The 19,412-nt window shown below is 41.5% G+C and overlaps 1 protein-coding gene across 6 annotated transcripts in view; it reads right to left on the bottom strand.

The window, feature by feature from the left end:
* The window catches only part of sick (sickie), a 162,060-nt gene that overhangs the window by 107,603 nt on the left and 35,045 nt on the right, over positions 1-19,412 (bottom strand). For 2 of the 6 annotated variants that reach the window (NM_001273680.2, NM_206007.5), the window contains exon 1: positions 424-833. The exons of 3 other annotated variants lie outside the window; for them this stretch is intronic. Coding sequence is in view for 1 of the 3 variants with exons in the window: in NM_206008.4 (NP_995730.2) it covers positions 5,279-5,290 (12 nt within the window). In the remaining 2 variants the exon portion in view is untranslated. Of the gene's footprint in view, positions 1-423; positions 834-5,278; positions 5,446-19,412 lie in introns of those variants that run through there. One more of the 6 variants, NM_206008.4, reaches the window with a different exon arrangement.

The following is a 19,412-nucleotide window of genomic DNA, read 5'->3' as shown; positions in this document are numbered from 1 at the left end:
TGGGAGCTTGAGGAGCTAAGTGGAAAAGGAAAATGAGGCCCAAAGAAATTGTTGCCTAATGGCTTCATTGCTGATGGCCAAAAAGGGTTTGGGGTTTCACAAAAATGGGCTCGTTGGAGCTTGTAATGCTCCATTTTGGCGCAAAAGCATGGGGAGTTTTTAGAATATTTTATAATTATGTATTTTCCCTTTAGTATGATTTGTGGCTCATTAATGGGAAAGATGTAACCCTTTAAACTGGAAGAATTAATGCACATCCGCTGGAGTAAACATTTTAATTGTACTATTTATTTCACTGCAACTTATTTAATTGAAATTGTTATTTTGTGTGTTAAAATTAATGCATGGAAAACTTTAACTTTTCAGAAATGCGACCTGTATTATTTACTATTTAATTTGAAATTTATTAACCACATCAATTACCACGCATTTTGTTCATTATAATGGGAATTCAATTAAACTGTTTGTTAAACATTAAGCCCTCAGCACTCCGAAAATTGATTTATTATTGGTGGCACTATCATTTAATGTGCAGCATTCAATAATTTATCTCGTTGGGCGGGCAAGAGGCGAAGCGCATTTTTATTTACACTTAATTAACTGCATTTTCCGAAGCACATAAATTTCACTTGATCAAACCATTTGCCGCACTACTTTCTCAGAATGCGCTTTAAACAAAAAACGACTCAAAGGGGGCAATTAATCCATTAAAAATAAGCCCAACCGGCGAAAACCGTCTAGGCACGCTTTTCAATTCTATTTTCTGACGAACCGAACCGTTCGGAAAAGCGCTTTCCCCCAACCGATAAGCGACGCGATCAGAAGCGTACTGAGCATCCGAGAGAAATGGGAGTCACGATGCTCCTCTTCCAGTTGGGGAATCTATTTTTGGTAGAATGCCAGCAACATTTCCACGATGGCCGGCAACATTTCGTCGAAACAAACGAAAATAAATGCGTGTAAACGGAAATGTTTCTGCCTGCCGGATTAAGCGATCGCCGAATGGAAAATGGAAGATGGAAATAGGGGAAATCTGTGCACACTCACCGAAAATTCAATTACTCAAACCATTTTGGACAAAAAACTCAAATTTAAATTACAAAACAAACAATTAGATTTGGGCAAAAGTGAGCGATGGAAAAGCGGTAACTTCAACATGCCAAATGCACCAGCACGAAACAATGAAAGGAAAGTATTCGTGAGTGGAGGAAAACTTAGGGTTGGCAATGGAGTTCCTTCGTTCTGTAATACAATATCACTCAAGATGGAAAGTTTTCAGTTTCAGCGGTGCAGACTCGGTGTGGCAAAGATGGTGGCCAATGCAAATAAGTCAAGTTAAAATTAATTTACATTTACAATCTACAACAGCAGCAGCAACAACATGTTGACTCAAGGCAAATGGTTAAACAAAAAAAAAAAAAACAAGGAAAGAATCCTTGTATACTTTCTGGGGATGTTCCGAACAGCAAATTGATGGGGTGGACACAAGGAAAAGACGTGAAAGCCAAGATGGAAAGTCAGCTAGCGATGCAATATCCCTTTTCTATAACACTTTAAAAGTTTTCCAACTTAAGACCTGCTATTTAGTTTTCTTTACTCAACTGTCAAGCCAATGCGAAATTAGCAACGTAGCCCGTACGTACAATAAAAACTGCAAGCTGAATGCCAGTCATGCAACAGTTTTCCCCTTTTGGCCATAAAACATGCAAAGTCACTACAGAGGTAAATCAGCATATTGCAAAGGGAACTTACTTTAATTTCAGTGCTGCAGTAAATAAATCTAGGAATGGATACATAAATTACCGACCTATGGGTATCGTAAAGCTTAAGTTACTTTGCTTAATAAAAAGTGGAAATGTATTTAAATTGATAAAAGACTTAATAAGACAGATGAGTTGTTAAGAGCATAAATTTCTATTATATTGTGTATTAACAGAATCTATCGCATCAAGATTACCACGACTGCTCCCGTGTCAGACATCAAAAACGATAATATTAGCATTTTGCCAATTTGCCGCCCTTTTACTTATTTTTCTTCTAAACCACCACTTGACATCGTGCCGCAGACCACTTCTGATTAACCCAGGCTGAAGTTTATCGATGCAGCCGATTTAATGGGAAGCAACTCGAGAGACTCCACGCCAAAGCATTCATAGTCGTACCACTCATACCACTCACACCATTGCCACCTTGACAGCACTTCGTCTACATCAAAAGCAATTGCTAAACGGGACCCCTCTCCATTCGACGCCACTGAACCCAGACAATGCATCAACAATATCTAAATATATGCAGCTTGTCCACTCTTTTAGCCGGCAAGCCCCATGGGTTTCCAGTGGCATTGGCAGTGCCGCTGCCAGTGCCTCGCCAACTTTATGCCACTGCCACACGCTATTTTTACAAACAATTTTGCAAGTTGACAAGGATTGGGGAGCAGAACAACAGCGAGACGTCTAGGATGGAGGAGCACACGACATTGAACCACAACACGGAACAGGATCGGCATTCCGGGGATCCGAGGGATCCAGGGGATCCAGGGCATCCAAGGGGAGGAGTCAGCGGGCACAACATGGCAACTAAGTGGCCCCTTCAAGTGGCTGCTTCCTGTGGATGAGGATGTGGTCGTGATGGGCATGTAGACGGGGATAGCGATGGGGATGTGGATGTGGATGTGGATGTAGATGTAGATGTCCCACCAGCTTGTTAGTTGTTTCGCAAATTTCCTTCTCGCTCGGCCAAAGTCAATATACAGCACATTTTTGCTGACTGGCTGACGCTGCAACTGATGAAGACTAATTGCAGTTAATGCGGCGTGAAAACGGCATCATCAATCGGCCTTAGAGTGTTGCAACTTGCAAGTTATGAACGGACCTATATGAAATCCACCACCAGACATAAACAAAGGGAAAACGTGAAGAGTTTACGCCTAATTAAGTAAACTACTCATGTTAATTAACACAGAAGACAAACAAAAGGCGCGGCGGCAAGGCATTTGGGGTATCAGAAATTCGAGGCTATTTATAGGATGCTGACAACAGGCACTTCAAAATCAAAATTCTTTCAATAAACGAACAGGCAGCGGGATGCGGGGCGAAAGTCAACAAACTGGAGGGCGGGGAAATCGTTTTGAAAACAAATTAGGCTGCTCGCATAGAGTTCAAGGTCCGAATGAGCTAATGAGAAACTAAAAGGATTTTTGTGGCAAACAGTAAATTTTGTGGAATGTCATTTTAAGGTGATACCTAGATTTTACTTAATTGAAAACATCAAGCTCTTTTATCATTGTAAATTCTTCCGTAAGCTATATTTTTTTTAGTATTTATAAAATTTGTGTTGCATTGTATCTGGAATATTCTGTACCTTAAGCGAGTAATTCAAATATCTTTTATACCCTATTCCAAGTATATTCAGTGTGAGTCAATGACTGGGTATTCCCCGGTGGCAGATAAGGTGCCTGATCACTTGGCAATCCGTATTTATAGAAAAAACATAAGTTGCACTGCCTCCCAGGGAAACATGTGCCACACTCGCAACTAGGCGTGTCTCTTGTCTGCTGGCTCTGCTTCTTTGACAAAATAAATGGCGTCAAGTTCAACGCCGCCAAATGTCGATGTGGAAATAGGGAAAATGCTGCTAAAAATAAATAGTAACACAGTGGCAAGTTGCGAGGGAAAAAACTGTCAACGTGCCTCATAATTAATTGCAACGTTGCACCGACCGGAGGAAAACTTCCTTCGTTATTAGAAAGACAGCGCGTGCGAGGGCCGCCTCAAAATGCGAAAGGAAAAACCGGAAAACCCGCGCGCGAAGCTGGAAAAACTTTGACTGATCACATGCGGAAGGAACAGGAGGCGAAAATATAGCCCGTGTTGCGGCAGGATTTCCAGCCATCTGAGTTCATGGCGCCATAATTTATGGTCTCTCATTAGGAGTTGTTATAATTTCATAATTTTTTTCAGAGATAGGGTTCAGCTCATGTGACAACGTGCTGTAATTAATTTTCTCACTTCATACTTAAATTTAATCGTAAAATAGTTTTTTCAACTGGCTACTTTTAAACAGTGTGTCACAATTTCACACGCACCATTGCGAAACAAGTTTATGGACGTCGCACAACTTAAGTCTTCCTTAAGAACTGCCCCACTCCACGGCGACGTTGTCGTAAATTACGAATAAACCACAAATCACACATTATTACAGCATATTAAACCATTCCGAGAACATCAATAAAACATAAAGAACGCGCCCAAGAACAAGTATGTATGTATGTTAAGACCGTGCGTTGCTCGATTTCCCCCCTTTTGAGTTTACGGCCAATGGAGCATTTGCATGTTGCTTGGCAACATTGTTGCAGGCCCAGGGAAATATGTTGACTCTGTCACTCTCTGGACGGTTCTTGCTACCCTGTAAGTGTGGACTACTCATTCAGTTACTGGGAAAGTTAACGCTCAACATTTATTCGGTTCATACTCTACAGTTTTGAGATTATAATAAAATGCATTGGAAAGGTCTATGTTTTGTGTACATATATATACTCCGAAATGACATCATTAGCAGGTAACAAGAAGTCAAGCAATTTTTTTTTTTTTACTGTTTCGTTAAAAAAGCCATGTTCACTTTTTGCGCACTTGGCGCTGCCTTTTCGACTCTGCTTTCAGCATTTTTAAACTTTCATGCGGCAGCTCGTCGGATGTCACATAATTATGAGCATGCAGCACGCGTCTGGGGCAGCTGGCTTTATTATTTAAGCCCTTATGCGTGAGCATGTGAACTATACATAAATGCAGCACTATGGCAGGATGCATGTGCGTGTGTGTGTGTGTGTGTGTGTGTGTGTGGATACATAAAGGGTGCACGAGTTGATGGTAAAAAATGCCTGTTTTTTACGACGTGCTAACTAGGATAGGATGGCCCCGACAGACGCCACATCGACACCGATTTCCTTTGGCTTCCGTGGCCGTGTCTGGTCATAAAGTCAATTAAATGTGTATAAATTTAATGAGGACGTCGCTGAAGCTTAATGAGCCCGTAATGCGAACTGCACAAAGGCCGATTAAAGCCGCTTGTCTCCAGGTGCTTAATGGGTATTTCGATGCCCGATGTCTGTTAATCACATGCCAGTGACGAAATCGAGACTATTAATGCAGTTCACAGGTGAAATGCGCCATATTGCGTTTTATTACCAAATTACTCGAAATAGCCATCTATATGATTTTCAATTTCAATCTGAAACGCATCTGAAACGTATTTCCCCTTAATTATAATTAATAACTAGCACTTGTCCATACATACAAATAACTCTACAAATTTAATTATATACTTTTGCAAAATTCACATTTCTGTTCTTCCAACTTGCCAAGGTTTTCTGATATGTTCCTAATCCACTTACAACTTATTAGCATCGACAGCATCGAGCAGGCAAACAAAATTGACAAATCGGCTTACCTGAAATGAAAGAAAGGCGGCGCAAATTAGAATTTTAATGATGAAACCCAATTAAAGTTCCTTAAAATGTGAAAATGAAACAGTAAGCTAATTAGCGGCCAGAGACGCAAAACTCGAGCGCAGATTAAGTTGGCCAGGCCTTGGGCTTTTGGCCAAATATCAACAGCAATTAGGAGGCCAAGATTTAAAGTACGTAAAATTCCCTTTTCGTTTCGGCCACGAAATCCCTTCCACTTTGCGTTGGTAAATATTAGGAAATTCCTTGCATTTACCATGAGCTTCGTGGCTTCATTTTACGCTTCAAGTGTAGTTAATGCCATGAAAATTCCTTTGGTCTGCCAAAAAAAAATAAAAAAGCAGTGGAAAATAGAGGAACAACAAAGGGGTGGCGCCTACTTGCAGTTGGGAACTTGGTCCATTGGCCATCTAGGAATCTGGCCATCTGGCAACCACTTCGGAGCAAAATGGAGAAACGAAGAGGCAGCCATGTCAACCAGCTTCCTGTCTAATACTCTAATATCCGTTTTACTCGTTATCCTTTTCTTTGCCCTTTTCTTTGTATTGCATTTTCTTTTTCTTTTTCTGTTTTTTTTTTTTTTTTTTTGTTGTTTTCCCAGTCTTATCCACTTTGGTGTTGTTGCATTTGACATGTGTAAGTGGCTGTCAAGCGTTTTCAGAATGATATTTTTCCTGTCGACCGGCACCTTCTGCTTTTTTCTGGCCCCCATTGTTGTCCCTTTTGTCCTTCCGCAGTTGATTTTATTTACATTTCTTGAATTTTTCAACCTGCCCAGAAATCCAGAAGGCTCGCTCTCAATTCGGGGCACTTATGCTAATATTTTTTGGGGACGGGTCAGGAAAGCATTCTATTTGCACTCCCCATCCGGCAAATTGTTGAATCCATTTCACAAATTGTAAATCCTTTCTGCAGGCATTTGGCAAGAGGCATTGCCTATTTTCGGGCTTAGGCCAAATCTTTTAGTTATTTGCTACCTCAAGTGGATCTCGGTCGTTTTCACTTTCTGACGAGGGATGGCAACAAATCAGTCAAGGAAAACCCTTTTTTAATACTTTTCCACTTTGGCCACATGTGGAAAAGGATATAATTTTAAATTGGGATTAAATTACAGGCATCACAACTCATTGAATTAGAATGATGCAATCCATAGAGCATAGTGGGTTGCTAAAAATTACTACAATATTGTTAAGTTGAAACTTTTCTAGCGGATTGTAAACTTATTTTGGCTTTCGGAAACACTACTCGTGGAAACCCCATCGAAATATCACCCTATGTTTGCATAGAAACCCAAGCAAATTAACCTTTTGGCAGAAATTTGTGCCATAAACTCCAACTGCGAAGACTTTTAAACTCGCATTTAGCAACTATGCCCTCTATAACCTTTCCAGTTTCCGCTTGGAACTTTACGAAACCTTTCAAATTCCAGTTAGGAACCCAGGGCAAGTAACCTTTCAAGTTCAGTTTTACAAGCTTAGCCTGAACTCTTAACATTTCCAAGTTGAATTCACTGCAGCCATCGAGGAAACCATATTCCGCACGTCTTCTGGCCAAAAGGAGTGTGGTCCAAACAAAAGTTTATCATTAAACCGAAACTTTGTTGCATTAAAATTGGCTGGGCCTGGGACTTTGGGCCGCCCAGACCGACATGCATATGAGTTTTCCGATCCCCGGAGCAAACGAGTGTCTTTAAACTGATAATTGGATTTAATTTTTGAATAGACGACGAGCATGAATGGACCTGCACCGGGTCCAGGACAAAACCCATTAACATTTTAGATATCCAGGACCGAGCGCATTTTCCCAAGCCCAAAAAGTGCCTGTTTTTGGCCAGCAGCAGTTTTCCTTTTGAGCTGTGAAAATTTTGACATGTGCTTGCCGCATAACAATGCCTGGAAGTGAGTGGCTCCCCCGAGTGTCGCATAAATATTCATTTTCTTGACTTTGCCGTCAGTGGAAAAGGGTGATTCTTTGGCGCCCTGGCTCCAACCAACCAACCACCCAACCACCCCATCACCCAACCAACCAGCCAACCGACCCCCTTCTGTTGTTGACTCTCCCGAATGCGTGTTACATAATCCCCTTAGAGCTGCCAGGGGCTAATTTTTAATTTTTATGGTTCACATGCTTTCCCCGACATTTCACCCAGCCCTCCTCGACGTGGGCTCATAAAATGAATAATTGCCACTTTTTGGCTCCAGTAGCTCGTTGGTGTACTGGATGTACTGGATGCTAATAAAGCGGGACCCGGCCAGACTGGCCGTCCACCCCACCAAACAAATGGAGATTAATTTTATTATAATGTTTCCCGACTCTGGCGACTCTTTTTCTCGCTCCTCCCCCCCGTTTGGATTTCCCTTTTTGATTCGGTTTCTGCTGTTTTTTGCTTTTGTATCCCGGTATTAAATTAATTTGGGGGCTATGTTGGGCTTTGGCCAACGTAATTCTGTTTGACCAGCCCCAATGGATCCGTGGAGTGGACACTTGATTACATTACACAACTCCTGAATATCCTGGGAGGACTTGGGGGTGCGAGTTTGAGTGCTGGCTTGAGTATGTGATGTGGTTTGGCTTGAAATGAGCGCTTATGTGCCTTTGATATGGTCTTTTGGGCTAGTGGCTTTGTGTCTGGGCTTAAACGGGTCATTAAGGTCTGTTATTGGCTAATAACTTCTTATGCTCTTGCGAAACAGTCGCCACTCGAGAGTTATATTAGTTCCTAATTGCTTATTGGGTATTTACAAAAGATTTAAGAACTTTCCCTTTTCCCCGTGGCTAATTAACTTCTTAAGCTACTTGATAAGTCTGCAAAAAGTGGGTTAGTTTACTAAGCAACAAACTTATTTCATACAATCGAAAGTTTTGTTGATTTAATTAAATAAAAATATCTATTTTTAAGGACTCTCTACGTAACGAGAACACATTTTCCTTAAATAAACACAGTGTACAGCCCACTGTCATTGCTTGAAATTTTCGAAAAATTGTATTGCTTTCGTATTCCGGATGGAAATGGAAATTGTGTTTCAAAGGGGATGCATTAAGCCCTAACCAAGCAGACCCCAAAATTTGCAGATATTTGTATAATGCTTATGCCTTAAAAGGACGCAAATCCAGACACTCGAAAACAATCATTCGGCTGAGTCAACAAGGACATGAAGTTGGAGCTTTGGGGCTACGCGCATTTGGCGGGGCGTTATTCAATGACAGGTTGAGCGGTTGAGCGTTTTGTGGGAGGACGGTTCGCTATGCATAAATCACTCTCACTTGCTTACACAAGTAGGCGCAGAGTGGGGAGTTGGGGGGCTTTCCGCAGGAAAATAGAAATATTCCATGGAGCCGACTGGGCTTAACGCTATTTTCAATTTTTTTCTCCACTTGCTGTTTTGCTGTTTACTCTCGCCTCCCCAACGCAAAAGGGACAAAGGCGATTCGAACTGGACGTATGTAGCTGTGGGTCAAACACACACACACACACACACACATATCCAGACGGATTTCATTTGACAGGACCTGCCACGCCCCCTGCCGCCACACAAACACACACACGCACACAAATATTGAAAGGGAATAATAACAAGAGTTGGGCAAACAATGTGCCGCCCGTTCAGGTCACGTTCCTGGGCTTAAGCCTGTCAAGCTGCAGGTCTGCAGGGGGCAGGAATTTCGGGAACACATTGCTCGTGCTGTATAAACAATTTAAACGATACACGGCATATTTTTGTTTATTATTTTGCTCTGTCTGCCGCATAATGTTAAATTAATACGCCTCCCCCTCAACGCAGCGCCTTCCTTTTCATTTGGTCCCTTAGTCAATTGGCGTGCTATAAATATTTGGCTGCATACTTTTGGGCGCACCGTATTTGTTGTTGTCCATAAGCCGCTTTTCTTCTCTGAAAACGGGAAAATAAATAATTAACTCCGCCCCCCCTATTAAGTTGATGGCCTCATAACACATTTGGCTCAATTAAATCAACATACTGCGAACACTCACATCAAAATAAATAAACAATGAAATCAAAACAAGTTCCACGAACACGAAAAAGTTTTACCAAAAAATAACATAACAATCCAGCGAAAGGAAGTTTTGTCAAAACTTTGGCAAACTCAAACTTTGCCTGCTATTAGCCGAAACAACAAGGGAATGGCGGCAGAATTTGGGATGCCAACTTTGGGGTGGGGCCACTGCCCACGCGTCCTGTCAAATTATCTAGGGAAATTATTTTTTAACACGCACCAGGACTACAAGGACGAAATTTGTGGCAAACACTCTGGGAATATTTCCTGCGAAGTGAGGAGTACATGCAAGAAGGCAGTTTTATGTTTCAGGAGATGATGTTATTAATGTCACTGCTGCGGAAGATTAAAAATAAATATGACAGGCACTCCTGGCTGCAAAAGCAACTTTTATCAGCAGCGATTACATTTACTTTACTGCCTTACATTTACTTTAATAGAAACCCAAGAAGTGGCATTTAGCGACTAAATTCCACACAACTTTGTCCCATTAACTTTCAAAATATTTAAGTATAGCACGCAAAGGTACTTTTTCTAGGAAAATGCGCAATAGCATGCTCAAATCACAGGAGATTATAATCATGTTAAACTATACAATTTACTTTAAAGCTTATTTAAATTGCTTAAAAAATACATGTTAATGAACAAATAATTTGTTTTCGTCGTAATATTATTCAATATTATTCAATTAAATGGCTTAAAATTGCTGCTACCCAACCACCTCCAATGCCACGAAACTGTTGCTTTTGGCCAAATAAATAAAACGCCAGCGAGGAGCAGTCTAAACACTCCCAACTGAATCATCGGAAACAAGTTTATTTTAACTTCCATAGCCTGCCACTTTTTGGGGGCAATGAAAAGTGGGGTGTTTCGCTGGGACCATGACTATTTACCCAGGCACCGAAAACGTCCTTAATTAGCCCCTCGTACAATTTCGAGTGCCAGTGCGGAAAACAACCAAAATATTTGCACTACAATTTGGCAGGAGCCCCTCGCTCCGCTACTCCGCTACTCACTCCACACCACGAAAATCCGTCCGGTTTCTGGGGGATTTACGTATGCGCTGCGGTTGGCACCTGCGGCTAGTTGGCCAAGTTATAACTGTTGCCTAGGTAAGTTGGCGTTTGACTCGACCACAAATCAAGGCAAAAGTTGGAGAATATTTTTATGACTTTCTCATAAGTTCGTCCGCACGCAAAGCAATTTTTCAATTTTCTGCCACGCTGATAGGCCGGCACGATTTCCGCTGACTTGACAAATCGTGCAGGAATGAAATGTAAACCTTTACATACAAAAACTTCATTCCACCCCCCCCCCCCCCCCCATCCCTATTATATTTATGCTCCTTTTTCTCCTTTTTTTTTTTGCTTATTACGTGCCCGTGCTACCAAACATGGAATAGTCACAGGAGTCGAAGGACAAAGGACCCTCTGATGATGATGATGATGATGATGAGGAGGCACAACCGACTCGTCGGCCCAAAGGGACTTTTTTGGAACAGCCTAATATGTTCGGGACTTGCGGCCTGAGCTTAAGTGAAATCAACGAGAAATATATCCATTTATCTAAAGTAAGAAATCATAAGCAATCAAATGCAGTGGGCCTCTGGATAGGATACTCTACAGCTTTTGGGGTTAGTTAGCACAAGGACTTACCAAGGATATTTTTTTAGACTCATATATGTGTCACAATGTGTCTCAATAGTGTATACATATTCAAAACTATATAAATACACTTTAAAATGCCACCCAACAAATATTTAATTTAAATGCTATACAAAATATTGATTTATTCATAGAAGTCAACCATTCCGTTGCTCCTGCAATTTGCAATGAATTTTGAAATGGTTGCAATATATTTTGCCATTGCTAATATACTCAGCTCGATTCGCTTCGAGAAGTGCAATATATATGGGGCTGGAAATCACGGCCAGGACGAGCTCAATGGTTGCCTCGACTGCTAACACTGTCCATTCATCACTCAGAGAAATTGAAGGAGCAAAAAGTGGGGGACTTAGGTGGCGAAAAAGTTGAGTTCAGTCTGGAGAAAGATGAATGACTTGACAAATGCGCTGGTCATGAATCAAATATCAATTTGACAAGCGGAAAACTCCGAAAGGAGCTCAGGTGGCCCTTACCGCCGAGCTAAGGCGCCAACTTATTCAATTTAATTGCGGTGGAGCCAGTGTAAATTGTAAATGACACGGGGCTGTGTGGCTAAGAAATTTCGACTGGGATTAAACTTCAAATTCGCTGAGGGGCCAGAGATTAATGAAAAACTTTATCGCTGCACTTAGCAATTTTCGACGAGAGTGTTTATTAAGTTCGGCTGCAAGTTAGATTGGCCTGCTACCAGGATATCGCATCCTTTCTTCCTTCCTTCCAAGCAGCCATCAAAACTCGACGACGTTTCATTACCAGGCGGCGAAAAGCTGGAGGACAGCGCATCTGGGGAATTTGCATAGACAGACAGACAGACACACACATCACATTAATTATAAACAAGCCAGCCGCATCCGCTGGGAATTCCACGGGGAAGCCCAATCTACTTGATTAATAGTGTGCAAGCGGCAGGCAGCTCGAGTCCTTGTCACTCGCCGCCTGCTTCTTCCAGCTAGATAAATGGGAAAAAGCAAACAATTAACCCAACAAAAGCAGTGTCACCTGCGATTGGGGCTACAAAAAAGACCCATTCCATCCCATCCCATCCCATCCCATCCGATCCCATTCCCTAACTGGCTTATCTGTTCTCGATGGAAGTAGTCCAACTTCCTGGCGCTGCACTCGGGGCGTTTTCATTTTTATTGCCACTGTCCGGTGGAAAAAATCAGGATAGGTTCCCGAAATGGAACCGGAACTCGAACGGATGCCAAATGCCACAGTCAGCTTTTGCAATATGTCGCCAGTCGATATGGCACGAGCACTCCTATCTCTGCATGTCCATGGCCTCCTGGATGCTCCTCCTTCCCGATTCTCATTGCCATGCAAATCTATGCCAAATTCAGCGACATTTATGCCCGAAAGGCGGAGAAACGATTTTGCGAAATGTTTTATTCTTTTCCGTTATGCATTTTTAAAATATTCTGAAATATCCGATTTTGGAGGGAGGTCTTCGCGATACTCAATAAATACGTTAGAAATTCTTAAATTTGAACTGACTAAAATTGATACACCTACTAATAAATCATTTGCAAATTTACTTATTTTTTGGTTAGCTGGTAAATCCTTTGACATATCTCTTTTCATAACTCGTTAGAAAGTGACACATAGCTTTCCGGGCATTAGAATTTTCTGCTTATTGCGGTCGGGATCATTATTTACGCCGTCAACGATATTTTCAGTTATTTAAAAAATATGCAAATGCAGCGGCAAAGTGAATGCGAGAAATTCCAAGGGGTCTAGCCAGGTTAGAAAAACAAAAAAGGGCAAATGCATTTTTCAATGACGCCTGAGGGCTAAAAACTTGCATTTGCATGCGTAAGCTAGTAAACCCGAGAAACCCAAACCAACGAAACATTTGAAATGAGGTTGCACGGTGCCTTTGCCGAGCTGAAATGTGGCTAAGCCACAAGGGAAGCTGGAAAAATGGGAAGATGGAGGGCTAAACTGAGTTGAAATGCGGTTGGTTTGGGGATATTATTAAAAATTCCCGCAATGCCAGTGGCAGTGGCAGTGAAGTCTGTCTATGCGAAGAGAGGTGTTAGAAAGGACCCTGCTCACTGCTCATTACTCTTGCTGCTGTGCGCCCCATTGAAAAGTGTGACAACCCACTTCCAAACTGGTTAAAACATTTGAAACACTTTCACAGTGAGTGCTCGAAAAGTGCTGACGACTTCTTTCCCCGTCCAACGGCAGAAACGGAACCATCAATTTCTAATAATGTAATTTGGTAAACGTCGTTTCGTACACCGAACACCGAACACCCCCTTTCGAGGGTGGAAAACTTTCTCTGGCTTTCATCACGTACAACAGCTAGGGAAATTCGCACTGCCACAGCGGAAAATTTCGCAAATTTCGAAAAGAAAAAATTGTTGTTTAACGAAGGCAGTTAGTCAAATATTTGCAAGTTGCATCAGCAAATGCCAAAATGAGCAGAGAGCAGCGAACTGCGGCAAACTGAAGCTCAAACTCAATTACTGGCCATGACACCTCACAACAATGCTGGCGTAAAATCCAGGGGAGGGCAATTGCCAGGGGGATTGAGCAATCCACACCCACATCAAATGCAAATACAAGCCAGAAACATTCGCACGCTTCACCCGGAAATAGCTGGGATACCGGATGTACGACAAGGGTGGGCAATCGTGGCCATGGGTGCAAGAAATTAAAATCTAATAACACAGCTCAGAGCATAAATATTTGTTATACTTTCCATATCAAGTTTAAGGCTTGGCACTGGGATAACCTTTTCGCTCCGCCCACCGGCAACCCCCGCTTATAGTTTACGGTCGCCAGGACTCTGGGATGCGAGTGGCGGAGGGGTTGGGTTGCTGGGCACATAAAAACAAATGATTCAACACTCCATAAGCCCCAGGAGTTGGGTGGGTGGTATAAACTCCAGGGTAACTGCAACAGACATCCTTGATATGTCCGCATGATCCTGTTTCTGTTCCTGTTCTCTGTTCCTGTTGGCAGGGGCAACCTGTGCAACATTTTCCCAGCTTTTGCTGCCTTAGGTGAGGCTTCTGTTTTCCGCCCGTCTGCGATGCTCAAACTCCGATTCCCCGAGATTGCTCTTTGTTGTTTCGCCCCCTTTATTTTGCGGTGGCTTTTTTGGTGGTTGCAACGGCGAGGGTTAGCTGAGAAGTTGTCTTTAGTTGATCTAATGATGGATTGCAGCTTAATACAGTTCGCGAGATAAGATCTTTGCTATCTATCAAATATCTGACAGCTCTGATGGCGATGAACATTTTAAATTCAAGATCAGATTTCTTTAATTTTAACAAACGGTTTTTTGTTTACATAGCAATGGAAACCATATTATAACATAGTAAAGTGAGTTAAAATTTATCTGATTTATGGCTGACCTTCAAAGTGATCATATCCGAATAAATTGTACTTCTAATGAAAAGACAAAATGCCTTTATTTTCTTCTTTTTTCTGTTCATGCAAATAAGTTTTGAGTGTACATCAAATGCTTGCTCAATCAACCCTCTTCAGCAGGATGTGAACCCCCGCATCTTTTCAAGCTTAGACTAGCACAAATGTCCTGCGAAGGGGGTTGTCTATGGCAGGTCTATTACAGGTGGAACAACACAGCAAGGGAGGATTACTTTCCTTTTTGAGGCTGCAAGTTTTTAAATGAATTTAGTTCAATTTGATTATGACTGGGGCACATATTGCATTTTATACGGACAAACGTACTGTAGTTGACGTTTAATCTTGCCTGGGAGTTTATTTCAACACCCCTTTACCATTTCCCCGCTGTTCAGTGGGCGTAATTGATGGAAGGACATTTTTTCCCTGCGCCGAGAAAAAGTCTTTGAAATTCAATATGCAGTCTGGGTCCAATATTGGCCAACATCCCCTTATCGATACCCCTCAATACAAAATCAATTATGGGAATCTGCGCGCCTGGGAAGCAACCCACACACACACACACACACACTCAGACACCATATATCATGGAGGTCCTTCGAGCCGTACGTGCGTGTAAAGCAAGTTCTAAGCCTGTGTAAAACTATAAATGGCACACAGGACTCGGCGATGTCGCCTGCGTAGGCTTAAGTGTGTTTGACTGCGGCTAATATTTATTTCCGGCAAATAAATCCTCCCCAACCGCCTGGGCCAACATGCAGCACCCCGACCCGGGGCGAAAAAAAAAACAGGATCAGCAAACGGCAAAACAAAAGGGAAATACAGTAAAACCACGTTATTAATTTCTCACAAAGGTTGCCCCAAAACGTATCTGCTGCACTAACCTTTGTGTCAGAGAGGAAAGGGTATATCGATTTGTTTGGGTGATTTGTTAAGTTAAATGGGAAAACAATTTTGAAACGTTTCAAAAAAAACTCAATACATATTATGAATTCTTTACAATTTCACAATTAAATTTTAAAAGTATTTACAAAAGACCAAGTGTAAGAGTATCTGAGTTCATATTTATTGTATTTTTCACAATGATTCTGCACCGGGACACATTTGGGCATTAGTTTTATGGCATTTATGTCGCAACCCCAAAGTAGCACAAAAACATCGGCAGCCGAGCAAAAAAATCGTTATTGATAGCCCCCCAGTTGGGGATTTTGGTGTGATATGGTGTGTGTAGCCTACATTCTGGGGTGCATGTCATAAATTTGTGTGTCCACACCCACACTCCCATGATCCTGTCGTTCGCCCTTGGTTTTCGTTGTTGTTTGCTTGTTATAACTCTTATCACTAGGTTACGTCTGTGGCCATTCATCTTGTCAATTTGGTGAGTTGTTGTCTCTTCTAATTAGCTACAAATCTCAGACGTTTGCCTTTTGTCTTTGCTGTTTGACAGCTCACAATGATAAATATTTAATGCTATTAGTATTTGCACAAAAAGTCAGCCACTTTCCAGCAAGAAAAGGTAGCTTCAAAGTTGGCCAACCTGAAACTCGAAACACCGAAAACCGAAATGGAGTCTGGATTTTAGCAAAACCTGAGATACAAAAGAATCTTTGTGAATTGCACTTGCCTAGGAACGTCATTTTTTGCCTGTTTACCTTCAGAGTTATGCAAAACATATTTGGTGAAGTTATGGGTATGCAAGAATAACAAACTAGCAAGAGCATTTCAATGCATTTTAAATTATATATGCCACATAGCCAATAAAATATTCATTCCGTGTTAATTAAATTCTGCATCCAAGAAATTTAAGAAAACTTGGTATTTAATCGCCATTAATGCAATCATCACTAAACTTAAACTCCTTTTCCCAAGAGTATTGTAGTCAGTTCTGTTCACTTCCATTTACATTTGGGTAAAGTGTGTCAGCAAAGCTATTTTGCTGAGGTAACTTTTCCTCTGGTTTTCAAGTTCCTTTAGCTCAAAAAAAATAAAATAAAAAGGAAAGAGACTGCTTTTTCCAGCATTGTGCACTGATTTATTTGCCATGTTTCCTTACCTTTCAAATGCACAAATATACAACAGCTGCGGAGAGAAAAATGGGAAAGATAGCAGGCATCTTGCGCCAAAAAGAAATGTAAATAATTGCGTCGAGGAAATCTTTTTGCCGCTTGCCAAGGAATTCCAGAAACAATGCAATTATTTTATGTGCTCAGCATACTCGCCTGCATTGACTAGTAAATTAATTGCATATTTTGAAAGCCCAGACTACAGACCTTATGGCATTTATAAGTGCGCGCCAATGCAAGCTGTTCCTGCCCGAGGGCGGAAAAAAGCAAAACTTTTAATTAGTTGCACCAGCCAGCCTCAAGCTGCAACTAGAATTTAATAAATAAATTTCTCAATAAGCCAAAATGCGCCATTTTCAGTTACCCACTACCGACAAAGCAGCTTAAAATATGCATTAACTGGTCGAAAACAGCAAAGTGCCGACTGCCAGCCTCCGTGGAAGCCTGCCCAGTCTGGTTAGTGGCCAAAAATTATGGCTATAATTTTTCACAGCTCCCTAAAAGAACCGGAACGAGGCCCAGGAAACTTTCCCAGCTCCGCTCCGGCGATTATCCCATAAGCAAAAGTACGGAAAATAAAATAAAATATAAAGGAAAAGAAATAGAAAGGGAAAGGAACGGAAGGAGGGGAGCCTGAAACTTTTGCCTTTTCAACATTGCTGCTCTGATGCATTTTTGCAATAGGAATAGGCAACCAGGAAGCAAAACAGGATCTGGGGACATTATAAATCTGTCACGATTATTGTTAAATAATGCATGGGACTTGATGTTTTGTTTGGCCAGGCAAAAGCAACTAAGTCGCCGTCCAGACGCTGCTATTTTAAATTTAAATTTCAAACTTGTTGGCTTACCTCGCAATTTTAGGTCTTCTGGGATTTATATATACTTTTAGTGAAGAACTTTTGCTACTTTTAAGCAAGTGCTTGCTATTAAGGGCCTTATTAAATTTAAGAGCAAATGTAATCGGTAGCTTCCATTTTAAATACTCATCTTAAACTAAATTTTGTTGGATAATAAATTGCAAAAAGCTATCTATCCAATCCACAAATTTGGTCTCATTTTAATGCATTTTATAAATAAATTCTATCTACAAATTTTCCTTGCTTTAAAAATGTCTGACTTTAGCCAGAAGAAAGGTCGTATTATCCTGCAAAACTATTCACCAAGTTCTTTGGAGAACTATTTCCCCTGGGAACCTAATCTTCGGCTTCTGTTCTATTTCCTGCCGGTCTATTACTATAACTATCATTTGGGACCAGGAGAAGGACAGGGGTAAAGTCCCTCCTGGAAGAGCTTCTTTCTATGTCTGTTTGAGTGCTGTCTGGACGGCCTGACATGTTTTAAGCATAAGTGCAACGCATTTAGCTGTCAGGGCTGCATTTTCCACTGGAGTGTGGAGCACAGCGGCGAGCAGGAGCAGAGGGAGGAGGATCCTTCGTCCTGGCTGACTGGATGACTGCCTTTAATGTCCCGCATGCGGCCACTAAGTGACAGCGACGGAGCCTCCGTCCATGTAAATAAAATGGGTCCGAAAACCCGAGGCCTGCAGCAAAGGACATTCGCAGCTTGTAGTGCGGCGAATTGAAAACTTTAAGTGTGCCGGGAAAATATGAAATGTGCATTTAACGGGAAGGCAGTGCATTTCGAGCCGGAAAATGAAGGAGAGAGCCCAATGCCATGCTGCACGTGCAGCAAACTGTGGCATTAATAACACCAGAGCGCATTAAACGAAGTCTGTGCCGCCAGCAGGATTTTCCTCGAAGGAGTGGTGAAAAATTAAAATTAAAATTATTGTTCTTTCCCGCCAATATAATTACGAATGAACAAAAATATTTCCCCTATAAATTGCAGCTTAATCTGCTCTCCTTCGGTCGGGGAGTCTGGGAAAATCCCAGGGGGCAAAATGGGGGGCAATGAGTTGAGCTTTTACAATATTGACAGTTGCAGCTGGAGCTGGAGTTCCTTGCCGAGGACATCCGTGCTGCTTAATTGTTAAATGTGAAAGCAGAAATAATATCGCTTTTTTATTGCACTGATGGAAGAGACTTTTTTGGTGTTGGTCTTTTTTGTTAATTCGGATTTCAAATGGAAAATGGATTCACGTGAGTGCATAAATGAAATGGTGAGATGATTAACCATTTGAAATCGTAATTTTTTATTGCAACTTTCAGTTTTTATCCCGATGATCCGCTTTAAGGTTTTATTGAATGTTCCATAGTTTTTGCAGCTTATTCGGAATTGATATAATTTTATGAATTGGTAATGATCGGAAAAAGCGTTTAAAAGCGTCCATACTGAATATGGCAAATAAAAACACTAAGTATATTTTAAAATACAGTTTTGTTACTTTCTTTTCGAACAGTGCATTTTTTGAAGCTGCACAAAATGCAACATAATTTTCCCTGCGAAACACAAGTAAAAATCGCATTCATAATTATGTGCAATTTTGCACATATGGCATTGGCATTTCCCGTCCATTTGTCGCTGTAGGCGGAACATAATTATAAAATGCATTGAACATTTTATTGCCGCTCATAAATCAAAAAGTTATCGAGATGAAATCCCAACCCTCGACCGACAGCACATCTGATAATCACCAAGGGAATGCAGTAGCAAAATCAGCAGTCGAGACGACACTTTTTACAACTTATTGGACTAATCAGGGCCTTTTTCCGGTTGGGGTACAGGGTGTTTTTGGGTCTGGATCCATAAAGTAGCCGCACGCCACGCGACTAGCGAATGGCCATCCCCCGGATGGCTTACGACCCTCCTCCTCCGCGGAATCAAAACACCCACCCTCGCCCACAAGGGGTAAACGATTTTTGGGTGCAATTTTAG

The sequence above is a fragment of the Drosophila melanogaster genome, chromosome 2L (genome assembly GCF_000001215.4).
Source record: "Drosophila melanogaster chromosome 2L".
Classification (NCBI taxonomy): domain Eukaryota; kingdom Metazoa; phylum Arthropoda; class Insecta; order Diptera; family Drosophilidae; genus Drosophila; species Drosophila melanogaster.
The sequence above is the reverse complement of the archived record's forward strand: the minus strand, read 5'-3'. Positions and strand labels throughout refer to the sequence as shown.